Source organism: Saimiri boliviensis, chromosome 10 (genome assembly GCF_048565385.1).
Source record: "Saimiri boliviensis isolate mSaiBol1 chromosome 10, mSaiBol1.pri, whole genome shotgun sequence".
Lineage (NCBI taxonomy): Eukaryota > Metazoa > Chordata > Mammalia > Primates > Cebidae > Saimiri > Saimiri boliviensis.
The window spans coordinates 12,194,124-12,215,809 of NC_133458.1; the positions used below are offsets into that span (position 1 = coordinate 12,194,124).

Here is a 21,686-nt window from a genome sequence, read left to right on the forward strand (position 1 = left end):
GCGGTTAAAGAGACTCTGTAGGTACCCAAAGTGTTTAAAATATGCTCCTCTTGTTAACCTCAACTCCGTGATCATTAAGCTATATCAATAAATAAACATAAGAAACTTGGTTTTGCCATGGTCTTCACTTTTCATTCACTGACCTACCTAAGCAAAATGCAATTAACTCTCTGCACAAACAACTCCTAAGAAACTGCCATCTACACCAATCTCTCTAACCAAGCTGTTGCCAGCCGATCACCAAGACCAGGAACAACTTTCCAGAAACAACACCCGCGTCACAACCCGTCTCTTCCAAATCAGAAACACTGGGTTTTGAGTTTGTCCACTGCAGTGGCTCCAAGTGTGTGACAGCGGAGACACACACACATCAGGGTGCGAGCCCTGCCAAGGCACTTCGGAGTTGATACCCTGGTGCCAAACATCAGTGCCGCACTGAAACTGCTCCAGCGCAGAGCGAGGACAGGGCTACTTACGGGACGTGGAGGGAGCCGTCCAGGCACTGCAGAGGCAGCTGCTGACAATCCACAGCAGGAGCGCTGCCCCGCAGCCGGTGCGCGGAGCCGCCAGCATCCTTCGCCTCCCGGCCGGCGGCGCTCCTCAAGCTCGCTGCGGAGATGCAGTCCGTCTCTCCGTAGGGTTCTGGAAGGGAGATGGGCTGTCCTCAAATACGCGAGGAAGCCAAGCCCCTCCCGCTTCCTCCTCTCCCCTCACCCCCCCTCCAGGCTCCAGTTCTGGGCTTGGAGCGGCAGAGGAGTCTCAGCCTTCGTTCTCCCTCCGTGCGGGTCTTGCCTCTTGCTGTGTGCCAGTGCAATGCCGGGGGAGGAAATTCAAACCAGGAAGGCAAAGGAGGGGGGAGCGAGGAGGGGACGGACACCCACCCCTCCCTCTCCTTCTCGGAAAAAAAAAAAAAAAAAAAAAAAAAAAAAAAAAAATCAGCACAGGACGGGGGAGGGGACACTCAGAAGAGCGGAGGCTGCAGAAGAGGAAGGCAGAGCGGCGGGGACGCGGGTGCTGCTGCTGCCGCTGCGGGCGAGCGCTCCCTCCGCCGCCGGGCAGCGTGACTCGGGGGCTTTCCAGTCGCCCGCCAGCTCACATGGAGAGCTTGTGTATGCGGGGAGCGCGCCGCGCACCCGGGGCGCACGCACGGCCTCAGCGCTGCGCGGCGCGGGGAAGCGTCTCCCGGGCGGCGGAGCTGCGAGCCCGGGCGGCGAGCGAGGCGGAGGGAAGCCTTCCCTTCTCTTCCCTTCTCGTTCCCCTCCTCGGCTCCTCCTCCGCCTCCGCCTCCGCCTCCTCTTCCTCCTCCTTACCGTACCCCTCTGGCTGTCAAAACCCTCTTGCCCTGCCCTGGCCTCGTTTGAAAGCGAAAGGGAGACTGAGCCGACCCGCCGGAGTCCATCAGCCGGGGCGGGGGCGGAGGAAGGAGACGCGCGCCTCTCCCGGGGCGGGAGGTGGTGCTGTCCGCGGTGCTGAAGTTGGGGATTTGCCGTGTAATCCTAGAACCCTGCTCCGAACCTGGCTGCCCCCCACCCGGCTGCGAGGAGGAGAACACCCTCGCTCGGATGCCTTCTCTTCTCCTTCTCTCCTCCCCTTCAGATAGAGATGGTACAGGCTCCCGGAGCTCCGGCCCCCCGGGAACCACAATCAGGCGTCCGACAGGCAGGTCTTCCGAGTGGTCCTAACACCAAGTGACGGTGCTAAACATCCCGACTGACTGGAGCAGCGAGGCAGGACTGCAGATGCTGTTAATGCACACGTTTCCGATATGTAATTAATTCATATTCATACATATGCACATGTACACCAAACACACGCTGCTGCCAGGAGAAACTACATTCAGGTAAACACGCACATAAACACAAACACAAAACCGAAATACATAAGCAGGCATAAGGGTAACTACTTCAGGATACCTGAGGCATTGCAAGCACTAAGAATTAAGAATGTTTAGAGAAACCTAGATTTTCTTTTCACATTTAGGTAATTTTAATAATTATCAAGCCCTTCTTCCCAGCTCACAACTCTTCAAATCCCCCATATGGTTTTCTTCTTCTATCTAGTCTACTTAAAGTATTTGAATTCTTGTGTCTCTGCAGACTCAAGCCTTCCAGTGACTTTATGGACACAGTTAAAAATGATTGGTCATCTAAATAGCTAATGATGTTTGTGGAGGACTAAGTAGGAGTAACCATGTCTTTCAGTGTTATGCAATGAATAAGCATTTGCCTTTAAAGATAAACAGAAAATTTATGGAGACTTGCCTACTCCTGGAATAGACTGAGTTTTCAACGTTATTGTTTGATCTTGAAAAGGTCTACTGTAAATTGTACTGTGTATTCACTGCATAATTAGTGTGGTGTTAGGGGGCCTGATTCAGCATTTTTTATTTGATTTTGTTTCTTACTGATTTAAAAGGATGCTTTGTCCTAGTAAGAACTGCAGATTGGGTACAATATGGAAAATGAAGAAACACACAGATGACTAACAAGAGAAAAACTGCCTCCTCATTCTGTAAAATACTCCTGTAAAATAATACAGCAAACGCATTCTTATGGATTATAAAATGCCCCTCTACTATTTGAATTACCACAGACTGTCAAAAGTCAATGACCACTTGCCAAAACACTTCAGTAAAGAACTGCCATCAGCCATTTCTAAGAGCTCAAAGAAAAAAGTCATAGAGTAAAATACTGTCAGAAAGCATAACTTTCCAGAAGTCTATTATTTAACTATGCCTATCCATTTAAACTATTACACTTAACTCCACAAACATAGTGTTAAAGTATTTTCAATAGAAGAAAAAAGGCAAAGATTGAATGTATTACCATTTCAGTAACTCGATGAATTATATACTATGGGTATCTCCAGTAGATCTGAAACAATTCTATTTCCCAGAGTACTGAACTAAATGACATGCAATAGACATCTATTTAATTATTTTGTAAAAGAAAATGATATACCCAAGGGCGTATTCATCTCCAAAAAGCATTCGGATGAGTTTGTGGTCATTTCACCTAATGAGAAACAACAAAACTCAGTTTAATGACACAGGTAAATACCTGCACCACCTCTGTGCCATATAAGATAGTCTTATTTCATGCCAGTATGAGCTAAGAGCCTGCTTTCATCTGTTTTCAATGTACTTTCTCAAGTTTGAAAGTTATGTCATATTATTTGTAATATAACTACATTTGCCTTCAATTCGTGTTAATTATATATGGACATCTGGAACTCAAATACTTAAAGTCATAAGACTTTAACTGTTCCCAGATCAGAGATTTCCTAGAGTATGATGCTATGTTCTTCCTATCCAACTCCATTAGAGTTTATATTTTCACCATTATTACAATTAGAAATTAGAATTAAACCTCTTCTTCCTTCAGTTATCACTGTGACTTTTGGTGAGAAGGTAGGAATTAGTAAGCTTATTTGTTGTGATCAAACTACATGGTCCAGTAAAACTTATAATCCAATGAAAGAACTTACAACAGTACAACCAGACGTCTATTAGATATGCTAAGCATGGCATTTCTTGTTTGTCAGAGTGAATTTGTTATTGATATTTATATACATTGGTGTTTGCAAATAATTGAAGACAGCTTATAATTATTTGAACATATGTCCCTTTAGTTGGAAGTAAGGTCAATTAAAGCTTGAAAGTAGTAAAACTAAGTGGACCAAAGGTAGACACACACCCACTCACACACCCTTCTTACCCCTCACCTAACCACAACACACAAGCATGACCAGAAAACAAAGTAGGCAAGTTGCATTATTTTGTAAGTGGAGCAATGGAAAATAAGAAAGGATGGACATTTCCTCTTTCTGGATGTCTGCTGACATCCTCTTTACTTCAACAGAAATTTAAAAATGTTAACTTGATCCCATAATTGGTAATGAGTAGTGGCTTCATTAGCAGTATATACATTTTTCATTTGCATCCCCAATATTGGTTGAGTATCTACTCTCATTGGATTTGGCATTATGCTACATAGAGATTAGCCTATGACCCAGGCAGATATTATATTGGTGATGAGTGGTTGAATAAAGGGACTAAAATAAGTTCATATCATCTTTATACTAACATTGATTCAAGTAAATGTTGACTGGCTATTTTTCCAGTATCTTAATACATTCTTAAAATGAATATCCTCAACAAATACAAAAAAGTTGTTATCACAATCATCATTATAATTGCAGAGTTCTGTAAATAATCTGCCACAAGGTAAATTGTCTCAAAAGTCTGCCTAAATTTTGGAACTGAAGAGAAAAAAGGAGTCAAAATATTTCTATCTTAACCATTTTGAAGTGATTCCATGAAGCCCTGGAAAAATTCAGGAATTTTCAATAGGTTAAAAAAATTGTTATATATCCAGGTGATTGCCTAGGAGTATAATTTCCTTCTGGAAAGAGAGCTGTCCAACTAGGCCCAGAAATCAGTGAATGCCTGCTGAAAAATGTGTCAAATTAGAGTAGAAACATTTGCCAGTCTGATTGTACCCTCTAAGAAGACTTTAGCACCTGGTTCTCTGAAACTATACAAGCTGCCTAAAATGTATTTTTTAGTGAACAAGAACAGGATGACGTAGAGTCCCATAGTAAAACCTGTGATGAGCAGAAAATCTACCTGGATTTTGGATTTTGGGCCCTGCTAATGGTCCCTGGGCACAGGGCGATACTTCATATCGTAATCAGATAATAATTAAATGCCAGTTTGAGGAAGATGCATTAAATTAAAGGGACTTTCAAAATTTCACTTTATTTTAGAGGTCTCAGGGAAGTACATGACACCTAGTGTTATTTGAACTAAGCACCTTGAATATATTTGTAAAGAAACAATTAATGTTTAGGCTGTTTAATGTTAGACGGAAAGGTAAAGTCAGCAAAGGGTGGTCTTAATGCACTAGTAAATATGCTTTCAATTAATGTAAGAAACTGGGAAGAAAATGGTTAAACTAATTTGTAGATTTAGAATATAAAACTTGATCTTAATATTTATTACATTCTTCATGTTTTGTGGGGTGAGGTGGGGTTCACAGTCTATCTAGCTCTGTCACCCAGGCTGGTATTGAACTTCCAAACTTCTGGGCTAAAGGGATCCTTGTGCCTTGGCCTCCTAAAGTGCTAGGATTACAGGTATGAGCCACCGGGGTCAGCCCATTCTTCACTTTTTGAACACTTAGCTTTCTTTGATTACAGTCTAACACATGTATAGGTGAATCACATAATGTAGAATAATTATTCTTCCAGAATTGCCATTAAAAACTATGTTTTTCTTTGGCATTTTAGAGCATTGGCTTGATAAATATAACCTAAAAGTTATGTAGATTACTTAAAAAAATACAGAATTTGATTACAATACAGATTAACGAAAATGTAATTTCAAGTGAGTGTTTCCAAAAGAATGCCCTAACTGCAAAAAGGAAAAATACGGTATTTATCTTTTGAACAAGAAATTACTGAAAACAGTACTGATTTATCATTTCTTTTAAAGTATTGTTATTTCAAATCAAATCACAACTGTTAAGAAGATAGAAAAGGGTCAAGTAAAGAAGGGAATGAATAAAAGTGAAAGGGGGAAGAAACGGGTTAGCAAACACCTATAACTTCCTATTTTAAACGTTTATAAAAATACCCCAATTATATAAAAGAAAAATGACTACACTATAATTATTTAATAATAAGTATGTCTGCTATATTTTTGAAAAGCCAAACAACTTTTTGACCAAGTTTAATGTTTTTAAAGTCTCAATTTGATTTTAGAAACGTATTTATATGAGAGTTTAAAACTAGCTAGAAACGCGTGGCCAAAAAGAATCCCAAGAAATGAAAGTTACCAAAATTTACACACTAGGAAGTATGAAGTTTTTTTTTTTTTTTTTTTTTTTAAGAACTAAATATTAGGTGGATTGCTTTTGAGTATCACAATCACATAGAAATTAGGAAGAAACCAGATGATCATTCAGGAAACAATTTAGTGTGAAAATTGAGCCTGATTTCTGGGATTTGTTTATTGGCATATGAACTCTTTGTGTGACCTTACTCACACACTGGATGCTTTCTTTTTCTCACCTGTAAGATCAAAGTAGTATTTATACCTATGAAATTTGATTCTTTTGGGAATTAAACATAGATTATATATTATACCAGGCACAGAAAATGTTCTCTATAGATTAACTACTAGTCTATTATTATTATTATCCAGATAAATTAATATACTCCAAAGTTCTAAACTGAAGTTCTAGAATCTCAGGTTTATCCCTCAATATATGCATATTTCAAAATCATTTATTTTTTTCTGGATTAAAGAGTCTTTTATCAATTAGATAAAATTATTTTATCTACTTATTTCAAATGGAACAATAAGATCAATTTATGAATTGACGTGAAAGCAATCTGAAAAAGTAAAATGCATATTGTGACACAATTTTGGAAATGTGTTTGGAATTTGAAACAACTATGAGAAAGTGAGGTCTATCGAAATACAAGGCAAAGTGTGAGGCGTGTGAACTGAAGTACGTATTTTCCAGCACAGATCACTTCTTAAGATTTTGAAAATTATCTTTATTTCAATTAAAAGAGAGAAAAGTAGAGTTGTTTAAAATTGTTCTAAGCATTGAAGTATTACTACTTCCCTGAGTCTAGACCTTATGTTATAGCTGTGTAGACCGTCTAAGGAGCAAGGGGGACTCACTTCCTAAAGCAATAGTTTGAAGAGGTGAAGGAGAGAAGGGCAAAACTCCTTTCAGGGTTGTAGGCTTGTCACAGAGAGGCAGTCAGGCTCTCAGAATTGCAATTCCAGAAAACATTGAAGCTTATGAGTGCATTGTTTCCTAAAAAATCGTGATTAAGTTGGATGGTAGTTGGTCTAATCAATATGACTACTCAAAGTAGACTGCCTATAGCAGGCTTCAGGAGCTGGGACTTATTACAGAATAATCAGCCTACAGTTTTCAGTTTATCATCAAAGGTTTGTTTTAGTGCAGAATACCAAACTGTTATAGGAAGGCTGTTGAGGACATTTATGAAGCACAGTCTCTTGGGCAAGGGCTTAAAGATCTTTACATTTTTTAGCACAGGTCATTTGATTTGATAGAATTCAGTAATGTGTCTAAATCATATACGCCAATGCAGATTTAGCTGACTTTTGTGTGAAATTTGTGATATGAGTGGCTAGGCTATGAAAAGTATTTTAGTTTGAATTTAGAGATGTATTGTGTTACTACTTTAAAAGTAGATTAGGTGAAGTTTTATGTGGACTTTTCTTGTCAGACAGGCTATTTAAACTTTTATCCTTCTAGGGATGTCATGATTATACATTTTGTACCACAGAGAATTGGGTAGAATTTACTCCCATATGGGAGATAAGTAAGTCCACAGAAAATATTTGGGTAAATAAACATCAAGAGTTAATATGATTTCATCTCAGGGGAATGAGGGTGAGTGAGAGCATAGGAAAAAAGACGGATAACATTCTATGAAGGATTGGGCAAAACCCTTCATTCCAAATACGATTTCTTTGATTTGGGTTAAAGATAGAAATGACTTGAACTTGAGGGTGATGTCTTTGTCTGCAATTTCCTCATGGAATGGGGCCTGTCAAATCTTTTTGGTACTAAGTGAATATAGAGATGTGTATTGAAATATTAAGTGAAAACTGGCCGTGACCACTGGATTCCAACCCTGGTGTATCATCTGGTTCTAAATAATGAGGTAGAGATATCATGATACTTTGTTCAGGTACTTAAGAAGAGATAAACTTGTTTGTAAAGAATATATGTAAATAAAATTTAAAATGAATTGTGAGGACTACAGAAATAAAAAAAAAAGGCAGTAGCTGATACAGACAGTCCGCTTTGGTCTAAGTGGAACTAGAGAAATATTGTGAAAATGCTCCAAATCTACGTAATATTGACACACATTCTCATATACGGTACTTCATTTGATTCCTAAGAAAACCTATAAAATTCTCAAACTTTCAAAACAGTGTGAGACTGATGATAATGAATATTGTGTAGACAGCCATGGGAAGGATGAGGCGTTGTTTTATTTGGGGTAAAAGATGGATTTAGACATTTAACAAACAAGCTTGCCTAAATAGGCACATTCTAGACAAAATTCAGCAACTCCATGGAATAAAAAAGAAAATGCAATTAGGGTGGTGACAGACAAAGGATAATTAGAAGAAGTCAGTTCAGCTAGAATAATTTACAGACTTTACAGATTTTGTCTTTTTTCCTGGGTTGATAAAAGTTGATCATTCTGCCTCATCCTTAAAGGAGATAGTTCTGGACCAAGATCTACTAGATTATCTTCAGTTGACTTAAGGAGAGAAAATCTTTGCACCAAGAAGATTTTAATGGCAGTGAAGAAAGAATGGTACACTCCAACTATATTGAATATTAGGGCTAGTGCTATGTGCTATGTCTAGAGAAGAATAAGCTCATTCCTGAGATGTAGATTCTAAAATAATGCTAGCTGGTCCCATTTTATTTATTGTTAATGTTCTTCTAGATATATAGCAAATTGGAGGTTACAAAGTTATAATGGGGATCATGTGAAAGCCAAAAATCAACTTTTTGTAACAGCAATAACATCATTCACAAAAAATATGGGTTAAGAAAACTCATTATCTAGCAAATAAATTATAAACACTTAACCCTATTTTAGGAGATGGTTTCTGTCTTAGGAAAAAAATACCATAATATGGGTGGATTAAAAACAACAAGCGTTTATTTTTCAGTTTTGGAGGCTGAGAAGTTCAAGATTAAAAGTGACCGAAGATGTGGTGTCTGGGGAGGGCTCTTCCCTCATAAATGGGACCTTCTAGCTGTGTCCTTTCTTGGTAGAAGAATACAAAATCTCCCAGGCCATTTTCATAAGAACACTAATCTTGTTCATGTGGGTTCTTTCCTCATAATGCATTCAACCACCAAACACCTCATCTTCTAATACTGTTAATTTAAGGGTTAGGATTTCAAGATACAACTTCTGAAGGTACACGTTTTCAGACTGCAGCAATTTCCATGTTGTTACCTCTTTATATTCCATACTATATGATGTCTGCTTGTTGAATGTCAGTGTTTTCCTGGAGTATTTCTTGGAATTTCATATTCTGTTTTTCTCTTATTCATTTTTGAAAATGATAGATCTACTGACAAAGTTAAATGACATTAGATAGCACCCAAAACCCAATTCTGTGATTAGATTGAAGTCAGCAGTCAGATAGACCAGAAAAAATAATATAGCAAACAGGGCATATTATTCTGGAGAAAATGGACATTTAAATAATAAAATTAGCTAACAAAAGAACAAAGGATCAAATAATGTTCACACAGTAGGAGTCAACATTACTGACTGAAACTCAAGATTACTAAAAATATTTTGTCCATCTAGAAAGATGAGTTGATTTAAATATCTCTACAAATTTATTTACTATGTCCTCAGTTTTCAATAGTGGAGCTATATAGTGCAGCAAACTTGGAGATGATAATTACTGCTTAAATATTTTAAGATAGTTTGCATAGTTACTGCCAAAACATTTACAGCTTGTTTCCATAGTTCTAGTGTGCCCAATTTCATGTAAGGATGTACCCTGCCATCACACAATAGAAACAGGAAGCCCTCTTTTACTTTTTCAGAGCTGAAGGCAATTAGGAAACCTATAGTTGTATTTTATATTGAATACCTAGAACTAATAATAAATTATACTTCAGTTTGAACCATGCGATGATTATAAAATAAATTTCAGAAATGGCTTTAACTATATGCTTTAGTATAAACATGTTAATTATTCTTTTCAAAAATATTGGTTCCTTGAATATATAAATATTAAAGTTGCCCTATTACAGCGATTCTGTTTATATCGAAATAACTGTTTTATTACAATTGGATGATCATCACAGTAGTGTATGTGGTAATATAATAATCAGTAATAACGTAGTCTATTGAACTTTGTTTGCCATTTATTCCGGAATAGGGAGGAGACAGAGAAGATGATTTTTTCATTAATATCTTGTTTAAAAATATTTCCAATGTATACTAGCTCACATATATCTGCTTAATTTGTTGAGTAGATTGAATGTAATTTAATCTTTCTTTGAGAATTCATTAATTTGATAATGTAATTTATCATTTCACGTTCATGTACCAAAATTGAATGAGGCTGAATTTTCTTCTGATTCCAGAGTTAGTGTGACTTTATGTTAAAATTGGTTTTACCTTACTTCTCTTCATCTCCTTAAACCTCCAAGAGTCCATGCAGCAAGTTTAGACTGAGGTTGCTTACCACTTGGGGAAGGTAACTCTACTCTCCTAAAAGACGAAACAGTTTGAGTAAAATTAGGCTGACCTAATTTTACTTGTGTGTGTGTGTGTGTGTGTGTGTGTGTGTTTTCAGAATTCTACAATTCCAATGGTCAACAATCAGCCAAAACATTAGATATTAATAAACAGTAATTTTTAAAATATTGTCTTGCTTATATTTCTTTGGGACTAGCATGCATGTATAGCTACTTGTAGAAACCTAAGCCCTTATTTTCTTAAAAATTATCATATGTATTCTAATTTAAATTTTTTGATCTCATATCATTTTCATAAATGCCAAGTATGGAAGACAATGCCATTTTTTGTGGAGTTTCAGTTACTGACATTTAGGTAAAAACAATGGTTACTGTTAGGATTATGGACTGACTTGTTGGCATTTTCTTTCTTTAGAAGTTTCTGGATCATATTGTCCTTCATCTTGGAATCCCCAGTTGAGAATAAAAATAATTTAACAGACTTCCATACTGCAAGTCACGGAAACAAGCTAGATATAGTTTATTTCTATGTGGATGTGTGAGTGTGTGTGTCAGGGGGGTGGTATATTTAACTAAATGGAAGAAAGGCACATGTGTCTAATTTTTACAAAGCTATGGATATGATACTCATTATTTTAGATATAATCCATAAATATGCTTCACATTTAATCTATAATAAGTAATTTTATATGCTAACACTACATTGCATAGAACACTTTTTATTGTTATGTTATTTGAGTGCAAAAACTTCTTTCATCTGCTTCTAAGACATTTGAAATAAGACAATGGTCACTTTCACAATTTATGACATCTTGAGTTAACAAGAAGAGCTTTTCCCATGTAACTTTTTGAATTCAGGTACTGTGGAAGTGTTATTCACGGTCACATTGGGGTGAGTAACCAGAAGGATAGGCTCAAGGGAGACTTTTCTGTTCTCTATTCTGCTAGAGTCTATTGCTTAAATTCCATCAGAAACAGAGAATAATAAATTGGGATGGGAAGAGTTTAAGCTTACCTTTAATATACACTCAATAAAGTATTCCTAATTGATTAGAATGCAGCTCTTGTTCTAAGCCCTTAGTTATTAGTTAACATATGCAATCAAAATGTCTTTATAAGAATTCTCTCAGTTTTACTGACCAAGAAACTATAAAGACATTTTTTTTTTCTTCTTGTTAACATTGGTCTTCTGATAGGAAAAAAACATGAGGAATCTTTTGCCTAAAATAATCAACTTCACCTTAAAGTGATCAACTGGACTCTGGTTATTGTCCAGTGCCTCTGTACAGAGTAGGGTGAGCACATAGAAAATCAAACCGAAATGGGAACAAGACTTTTGGTGACCTCACAAACATGTTTGTAAAGACCCATGGCTGTTGTATGAAATCAATAGTGGCTTCCTGTTCTCTCTGCTCAGCCCTCCCTGACAAGTCACCACCACCACCACATCAAATAAAGAGCACAATCTATTCCATCCTTTCTCCCTCATACAACTTGACATCTTTCTTGGGATATAATTTGCCTGTCATTTACCACTCACTAAGAGATAATTGGGACAAGTGGGAAATTGGGGCAAAAGGGGAAAGAAAGCACACACTGAGGTTTGCTGGGCTCTCCTCCTGTGAACGTAGCATTGACATTATTCTCCCTTGATCTCAACAATTTCTAATTTACTAGGTTCACAAAGATTCATCCTTTTGTAATTCAAAAAAACCTCTAGCCAGAATGTTCCCAGTTATCATTTGAAAATAAAATGGGATTTTGGCCGGGCGCGGTGGCTCATGCCTGTAATCCCAGCACTTTGGGAGGCTGAGGTGGGTAGATCACGAGGTCAAGAGATCGAGACCATCCTGGTCAACATTGTGAAACCCTGTCTCTACTAAAAATACAAAAATTAGCTGGGCATGGTGGTGCGTGCCTGTAATCCCAGCTACTCAGGAGGCTGAGGAAGGAGAATTGCCTGAACCCAGGAGGCGGAGGTTGTGGTGAGCCGAGATTGCGCCATTGCACTCCAGCCGGGGTAATAAGAGCAAAACTCCGTCTCAAAAAAAAAAAAAAAAAAAAAAAAAAAAAAAAAAAAAAAAAAAAAAAAAAAAGAAAGAAAGAAAAGAAAATGGGATTTTATACAACTAAATTCAAATTTCAAACTGAATCCAACATCCCTGTTTTCAGTGGTAAAAATGAGAAATGCAATCGTATTTCCCTAACGCTCTGGTAAAGACCTTTTGTAATAAATACAGTGTTTAGTTAAATGGCAGAACTATTCATCTTTATGGAGAGAAGCAATGTCTTCTGTACCACATCAATATGTGATTCTCTAAGTGAAGCAATTTCAATCATTCATTTCTCAAATTTTAGTTCTCAACTTAATTCTCCTTCTCTCATTTCATTCAACTTTTTTTTTTTTTTTTTTTTTTTTTGAGACAGAGTGTCGCTCTTGTTACCCAGGCTGAAGTGCAATGGCACGATCTCGGCTCACCGCAACCTCCGCCTCCTGGGTTCAAGCAATTCTCCTGCCTCAGCCTCCTGAGTAGCTGGGACTACAGGCACGTGCCACCATGCCCAGCTAATTTCTTGTATTTTTAGTAGAGACGGGGTTTCACCACGTTGACCAGGATGGTCTCGATCTCTTGACCTCGTGATCCACCTGCCTCGGCCTCCCAAAGTCATTCAACATTTGAAGATAATGTAAAACTTGAAAAAATTCCTTTGTAATAATTAACTAACTACTCCAGGTTACCCTGGAAAGAAGTTAAGTAACTTTTCCCCTTATTTGACTTCAAAGACCATACAGTGTATGGGGGAGGTGGGGGTGGGGAGAGACAGAGAGAGACAGAGAGAGACAGAGAGAGAGAGAGAGAGAGAGAGAGAGAGAGAATATGACAGATTTTAGCTTCTCCAAGCAAAGTGAGGATGAAAGTTACCCAGATAATTACTGCCATCAGATACTTTTGCTTGCTTATCTCTGTTGAGGACTGTCATCTGACTAATTACCTTTGGCTTTCCTTTACTGTGCAGATATGGCTTATCATAGAGGGAAATTTAAAGAATATGATGACAGTATTCTATTTCTCAGTTTAGAATAAACAACTACAATAAAAACCAAAAATGAAACAAAGCAAACAAAATACCATCAGAACATAAAATAGTTTGTAAAAGTCTAAACTTTGAAACTTTTATTCCCGAATTTGGACCTTCAGCTCCTATTCCAGAGTGTCTGTAACATTAAGTACATAAAATCAATGGACTGAAACTAGGTGAAGAAAATATTACATTACAATGTGGTTACTTCAGATTCCTAGATTTAGATTTTAGATTCGATTTTAAACATAAGAAGTATATCAAATGAAAATATTATATCAACTTTGTACTTTTTTATGTTTTTCACCTAGTGCTTTGAATGCAGAGAGTGATCAGTTAACTTCAATATTTATTAAACTTCAATATTTATTAAAACATTAGAGGAAGGGTTTCAAATACCATCCTATTTAAATTAATCCCAAGATTATACTCTTGAATAGTACTTATTATTTTAAAAACTTTAGAAAAGTAATTAAAGAAACAAGATAAATTAAAACTAAAAAGTTTTCCAACAAGCATGATTTATGGTTCACAGTCCCACAGTGAACAGAGTATGAGATTAAGAACAACGTGCATAGATTGGTTTTGGAAAAAAGAGTGAGTGGCTTCTTCCTTTGCTCTAGTAGGAAATACTGTAAATAACATGGGTATTTTGAAACACTAAAGAGAGCAAACAATGTCTGAGTAATCCAAAATCCATCAGTAAGTCACTGTCTAGTCAAATTCTGTTTTATGTCACCAAGCAATCTCTACTACCTTCCACATAAGGAAAGAAAAATACAGAAGCTGCAGTATTTACATTGAAAATAAAAGTAAAAAGTGAGAGAATATATATATATATATATATATATATATATATATATAATATTATATATATAATATATATATATTACACCTAATAAGGAGTTAATATCAAAAATATATACAGAACTCAACTCAATAGCAAAAAAACAAATAACCTGATGTAGAAATGAACAAAAGACCCGAACAAACACTTTTTGAAAGAAGACATTCAAATGGTCAATAGGTATCTGAAGAATATTGAGTATTACTCATTACTAAGTAAATACAAATTGAAATCCCAGTAAGCTATTACCTCCCACCAGTTAGAATAGCTGTTATCAAAAGGATATTTTATGATAAGTCTAGGTGAGGATGCAGAAAAAGCATGTAAATACACCAAAAAATACAAAAAAACACACATTATATAAAATGTAAATGGACTGGGAGCAGTGGCTCATGCCTATAATCCCAGTACTTTCGGAAGCCAAGGCTGGTGGATCACAAGGGCAGGAGTTCGAGACCAGCCTGACCAATATGGTGAAATCCCATCTCTACTAAAAATACAAAAATTAGCTGGGTGTGGTGGTGGGCGCCTGTAGTCCCAGCTACTTAGTCTGAGGCAGGAGAATCATTTGTACCCATGAGGCAGGGGTTGCAGTAAGCTGAGATTAATGCCACTACACTCCAGACTAGGCAACAGAGAGTCCACCTCAAAAACAGGTTTTCTTTTAAAAAATGTACAATCATTATGGAAAAATTATGTTAAGAGGAATAAGTCAGGCACAGAAAGACAAATACTGCATAATTTCACTCATATGTGGAATCTAAATAAGTTGATCTCTTACCCCAGTGGTTGAGCTGGGGCACTTGGGGATGTATTTGCCAAAGGACACAAAATTTCAGTTAGTTGAGAGAAATAAATTCAAGAGACCTATTGTGCATCATGGTAATCATAGCTAATAACATACAGTATTCTTGAAAAATGCTAAGAGAGTGGATGTGAAGTGTCAATTTACAACAAATAAATAAATAAACAAATAAATAAAACTACCATATGATCCAGCAACTTCTGAGTATATATTCAAAATAATCAAAATCAATATGTCAAAGGGATATGTGCACACCCATATGCATTGCAACATTAATGATAAGAATAGTCAAAATATGAAAAAAGTTAGTGTTCATAAGCAGATAAATGGATAGAGAAAGATGGCAATATACACAATGAAATACTACTGGGCCTTAAAAATGGAAATTTTGCCATTTGTGATAATGGTTGAACCTGGAGGACATTATGCTTTGTGAAATAAGCCAGGCACAGAAAGACAAACACCAGGTAATCTCCCTTATACAAGGAATGGAAAAAAGTCGAACTCCTAGAAGTTGACATGGTCTGGCTATGTCCTCTCTCAAACTTTATCTTGAATTGTAGCTTCCATAATCCCCATGTGTCCTGGGAGGGACTTGGTTGGAGGTAATTGCATCATGGGGGTGGGTTTCCCCTTGCTGTTCTCATGATAGTAAGTTTCACGTGATCGGATGGTTTTATAAAGGAAAGTTTCCCTACACACATTCTCTTGCCTGCCACTATGTAAGTTATAAATTTGCTCCTCCTTCACTTTCAACCTTGATTGTGAGGACTCCCCAAGTCATGTGGAACTGTGAGTCCATTAAACCTCCTTTTCTTTATAAATTACCCAGTCTTGGGAATATCTTTATTAGCAGAGTGAGACCAGACTAATGCAGAAATAAAGAGTGAAATGATGGCTATCAGGGGCTAGGGAGTGAGAGAAAATGGGGAGCCGTTGTTGGTAAAATGGTACAAATTTTCAGTAGATAGCAGAGATCTATTGCATGTGAGAGTTACAATAGTCAATAATAATATATATTTCAAAGACGTTTAACAAATCTCAAATATTTCACCATGATCATCCCACATTATATATATGTATATATATATATATATATATATATATATATATACACACAAACCACATTTTACTCCATAAATGTGTATATTTATGATTCTTCAATCAAAAATAATATGAATAAAAAAGAAAATGATTGAATAATAATTTAAAAAAAAGATTGAAGAGGTAACTCCAAAAGAGTTAGGGTGGGCCCTGTTCCAATATGGCAGAGTTCCTTGTAAGTGGAGAAAGTTTTTCATGTTCATTACTGGCACAGCAGGTGAGCATCAGCATGAGTTAAAAAATGGTGAGGAGGGAAGACATTACCCTAAATAACTCATTGTACACAAATATAACTGTGCTACATTTCTGGTTCCAGAGGAAAATAATCCATCTGGTTGTAGGAGCCAGCATTGAGATTACAGAGCAAGAATGAAATCACACCCATCTCAGTACAGTGCATATTTACCTAAGTAGCATAAGAATGTTTTTGGAGACTTGCACTTTAATTTAGAGTCTTAAATAGTTCTATCATGCTTCTTAATGATTTTCATGGTGACCACAAATAGGGAGTCTTATGGGCTAAATTATGCCCTGTCAAAATTTATATGTTGAACTCCTAACCCTCAGCACTTGAAAATGTAACTATTTTGGAGATTCGACTACTGAAGAGGTAATTAACTCCAAATGAGTTAGGGTGGGCCCTGATCCAATACGACTGAGTTCCTTGTACGAGGAGAAAAATTGTACACAGAAAGATTCAGAGAGAAGGCCATGTGAAGACTTAGGGGGAAAGACAGCCATCTACATGCCAAGGAGAGAGACCTCAGAAGAAACTTACCTTGCTGAGATTCTTGGTTTGGGACTTCTAGCCTTCAGGACTGTGAAAAAGAAATTTCTGTTTTTTAAACCACAGATTCTGTGGGACTTTATCATGACAATCTTAGAAACTGATACAGGGAAAAATAACTTTCTTCTTAGATTCAGTTAAGATAAAGAATTACAAAAGTTCAGTCTCCTGTCATAATGACAGTTTATTTGAATTCTCCTTTCCACTTTTTGTGTTTGTCTTGATGTATAAGAATAAGAATTGAATGCAACAAGAGTTATGCTATGTCACTTGGTAGAGTAGTCAGGCATAGCATCTATGGTCAGGAACTCTGTTGTCTTTCTTGCAATAGGTCATGTTTGGTTAAGTGTTCAATGAAGCTGTCCTTTATTATAGATTGAACCAGATTGCTAGTATAGACATATGGAAATGAGTTCAAACCATTTGCAGTCACTAGAAGCTATTCTAGAACCCTAGGTGTGGATACAGTCTCTACATTTCATGGTAGTCATGCATCAAGACAGCTCTTTTGACATTTTAATTTCTTCCACCATTATTCCAAATGAAGTAACTCAGGAGTGGAAAACCAAAAACTGTAAGATCTCACTTATGATCTGGAGCTAAGCTGAGTATACAAAGGCATGCAGGTTGATATGACAGATTTTAGAGGCTCATATGGGGAAATTACAAAGGGGGCTAGGACAAAAAAAAAAAAAACAAAACTGCGTATTAGATACAATATGCACTGCTCAGGTGATTGGTGTACTAAAATCTCAGAATTCACTGTGATAAATTTATTCATTAACAAAAAATCACTTGTAACACAAAAGCTATTGCAATAAAAATTAACAACAAAAACAAAAAAGGTTTATTTCAAGCATCTTCCGTTAAAAAGTTTAACCATTCTCAAACATTCAACAATCAACTATTTCCTTTTAAAGTTTCTTAGCTCTGGGGGAGCACGGTGGCTCATGCCTGTAATCCCAGCACTTTGGGAGGCCGAAGTGGGCGGATTACCTGAGGTCAGGAGTTCGAAATCACCCTGGCCAACTCCTGTTGTGAAACCCTGTCTCTACCAAAAATATAAAAAGTAGCTGGGCATGGTGGCACACGCCAGTAATCCCAGCTACCTGGGAAGCTGAGGGAGGAGAATTGTTTATGCCTGGGAGACGGAGGTTGCAGTGAGCCAAGATCATGCCATTGCACTCCAGCCTGGCCAACAGAAAAAGACTCTGTCTCAAAAAAAAAAAAAAAAAAAAAAACAACAACAACAAAAAAAACGTTTCTTGATTCTGGTTATCAGAGTACATTTACAATTTCAGAAGAATTAGACTATAAAACTATATTTCTTTTCAGTTTTAAAGGAGGTATTATACTCTTTAGTAAGGAGAAAGGAGATTACAGAGACAGGTGATCCTATCTCTAGGAAGAATTTTGTAAAACTGAATTAGTCTTTTGCGGTCACAATTTTGTGAAGTGCTTCTGCACTTATTGAGTGAGGGAGGGTAGGCATTGTACATTGCACAGTGGAACATTCATTTATAATTAATGATCATAGAGCCCAAATTAGTGTTAACAAGAATTCAAAGTATTTTATGAACAGTTTCAATATGCACTGAATTTTCCATAAATGCAAACATAGTAGAAATTGAACAAAAAAAATATATTTTTTTCTTCACAGAACTTTAATTAACATTAAATACCATTTCAGAAAATCATGTCAATGAAGGCAACACTAGGTATGGGACTAAAAGTATACCCCTAATAGTATTCCTACTTCTGCTGCCTACGTATTTCAAACCATCATGGTGACTCTGAGTAGCAATGAGGCTCTGTAAATTTCATTATGTTTTCTAATTGTACTGTGCCTGGGTATTAATAGAAATAAATGCATATTATTTTATTATATTTGTCTTACATTTTTATTTATATTAGAGTTTAGGCATGATATTGACTTTTTTTGAAATTGTGTGAAATTTTATAGTGGGTTATACTATCTATAGTCTTTGTTTCATAAAGTATTATACAATATTTGTTTAAAGTGGTGTTTTGTGTCTAGAATTGCCTCTGGGGCTTGCCTTTAACTCAGTTTTCCTGTAGTTATGGACCCACAAATGATTAAAACCTGAACATAATTTGTCTTGAAAATTGAATTTTCTGAACTATTTTCTAATTTAGAGTGACTGGGAAGGAAGAAATCTACAAAAGTGACTGTTTCTGTTCAGACTGACAACACCCTCAAGAGCTGTAGAATAATAGAATGAAGGTCATCATTCCAGTGATGGAATTCTTAATATACTTTCATTAGTAAGCATGTTTTTTTCATTGTTTTAATCTTAGACCTGAAATTTAGAATGATTAGTGGTGTCTATTTTGGCTGCTCAGTAGCTGGTTTTGCTACCTGGGTATGTTCTATGAAATTAAGGGTTTTGATTTATTATTTCACAGATGCACATGGCAATTCCAGGAACCATTCCCAAACTACACAGATTAGCTTATTTATCTTCACAGCAACTACCTTATCACTACTACACAAAAGAGGAAACTGAGGAATAGACGTATTAACTTACCAAAAGTCAGTGATATCCAGTAAATTGCAGAGCCTGGTTATGGTTGTCTGGCCATTGAGGCCATGGGCTTAGCTATTACGTTACATTGACCTCAAAGATTGCGATATAGCAAATGAGAAAGAATGTGGCATTAGAAGGACTAATGAGAAAAAAGAATTAGGCTATATTGCTTTTTTCATAAAGGGATCTTTAAGTTTCCACTTATGTTAAATGCATCATCCTATATCAAGTATGAGTAATCAATGAAGATTACCTTCAAATAAGAATTAATTATTTGTTTATGATAGAGAACCATAAATGTTTTCAATTGCTATTGCCTTTTAAATGAGGAGAAGGAAATAAACAGCTCAATAGCTATTATTAGACATATTATCTGAGAAAGAGAGGGAAGAAGAGACAGAGCAAGGAAGAAAAAGAGAGACAGAGACAGAGAGACAGAGAGAAAGTGAGAGAGAGAATGGAAGGTACAAAACTATAAGCAAGCAGAGAAAAAAAACGTGAAGAGAGAGCAATAATTAATGATTTATAAGTGAAAAATCTGTCCACTTCTTGTCCACTTGGTCTAGACAAATTTCTGGTGTTTTACATTATTTTTTCATTCAAAGACTTATTTTAAAAGGATTCTGTTTTGAACCAGCTCATTTACCAATGCTCCACTCCCACCCCACCTCCAATTTCCAGGAGATGGAAAAGCTGGAATGATAATGAAACAATCATGATATTCCTTTCAAGACAGATGCAGCTTCATTTCTTATATATATATATATATATATATATATATATATATATATATATATATATAGTGACACACTCCTTTTGGTCATATAACATTAGATCTTTGTCACAGCTTCTGTTTTTAAAATGTGCATGTAATTTTTTAATCTGTGGAAGTGATTAGAACATTATGTAAACATTTACTACAGTGATTCGGGATTGTGTAGCAATGGCTGTTTATGGATAGAAGTTGTTGCTGGGAATTGCTAAAGGAAAGTAAGCTACTTGCAAATATCAATGAATTCAGATTATTATTAGAAGATTCTGGCACAGCATCAGTAGTGAAAGGCAAACAGTAAAAAATGAAAGTTTCCACTACATGGAAATATTTATTAATTGTGTTATTATTAACTTTTGCAGTTAATTCTTAAGCTTCCTCTGTTATTATTATTTTAATTGTCATCTTTTTAATGTTCACTTAGCCTGTTATCTTTTATTGATTTCCATACATCACCATTTGATCAATATTTACATTTTGATGTCACTTTTCTTACCCTCTACAATAATATCTTTTGCTTATGACAGTTTTGTTTTGTTACTCAGAGGACTTGGAATTGGGAGTCTTTGCTTCATATTTTTCTAACGTTTCATAGCATTGATATTTCTTGTTGATCTTTTTTCAGTGATACTGCTTTTATTTTTTAACTCAATGTTAATGTTAGTCCTAGACTGAAAAGTTATATGTCATATCAATAGATTATGAAATAATATATTGTCTACTTAGACTAGTCAAAATAATGTTTCTCATACTTCTGTTGATTAAATACATGTAAAAATTTACAGTAAAGATATTGACCCCTAGTGAATGAATGTATATCTATATGTGGTCTCTGAGACCTGGAGACTTTGGTGTTGAATGCTCCAGAGGTATATATGATTATTATTTCTTTGTAGAAAATATACATTTTTCAGTGTTTAGTCACTATCTTTCTACTGACATCATAATTATTGGTTGAAAAAAGCTAGGATATATTTTTCAATTAAAATTCATACAAGTATAAAAGATCGAGTATATAAAAATCAGAAGCTACAGGTATGAATGCAATAGAATGATAAGTAATCATAAATCTCGATTGCAAGATGTCCGCTTTTCTCAGATGATCTTATTTGACAATAGTCAACAATACAGTTTTTAAACATTCTATATTCCTGGTCTCAAAGTCATGCTGCAACTACGATTATTGCTCAATTGTTTTTCTACTAGCTGACTTTGACTTAGAATAAATCCACATTCTGTTTATGTTAATAACATTTACATTTGTTCTTATATAGAAAAAATGTATTCAGTGCACATAAAATAATAATATCACATTCATTTCAATACAAATATTTTACTCGCACTCTGCCCCATGATTCTAATTAAACTTGAAAGGAAACAAATAACATTTAAAGTTCTTCAGGGAATAATGTTATTTTCTTATTTATTAGCTCATCCTCC

The 21,686-nt window shown here is 36.0% G+C and overlaps 1 protein-coding gene across 2 annotated transcripts in view; it reads right to left on the minus strand.

Moving 5' to 3' along the window:
• Positions 1–1,650, minus strand: part of CNTNAP2 (contactin associated protein 2) — a 2,246,749-nt gene extending 2,245,099 nt beyond the window's left edge. Inside the window, exons 1-2 of one of the 2 annotated variants that reach the window (XM_074378960.1) lie at positions 1,516–1,650; positions 477–642 (exon numbers count right to left, since the gene is read on the minus strand). In XM_074378960.1, the coding sequence (XP_074235061.1) occupies positions 477–573 (97 nt within the window). In that variant the 5' untranslated portion in view covers positions 574–642; positions 1,516–1,650. Of the gene's footprint in view, positions 1–476 lie in introns of both variants that reach the window. The other variant, XM_003929829.4, reaches the window with a different exon arrangement.
• Between the last annotated feature and the right edge of the window lie 20,036 nt (positions 1,651–21,686).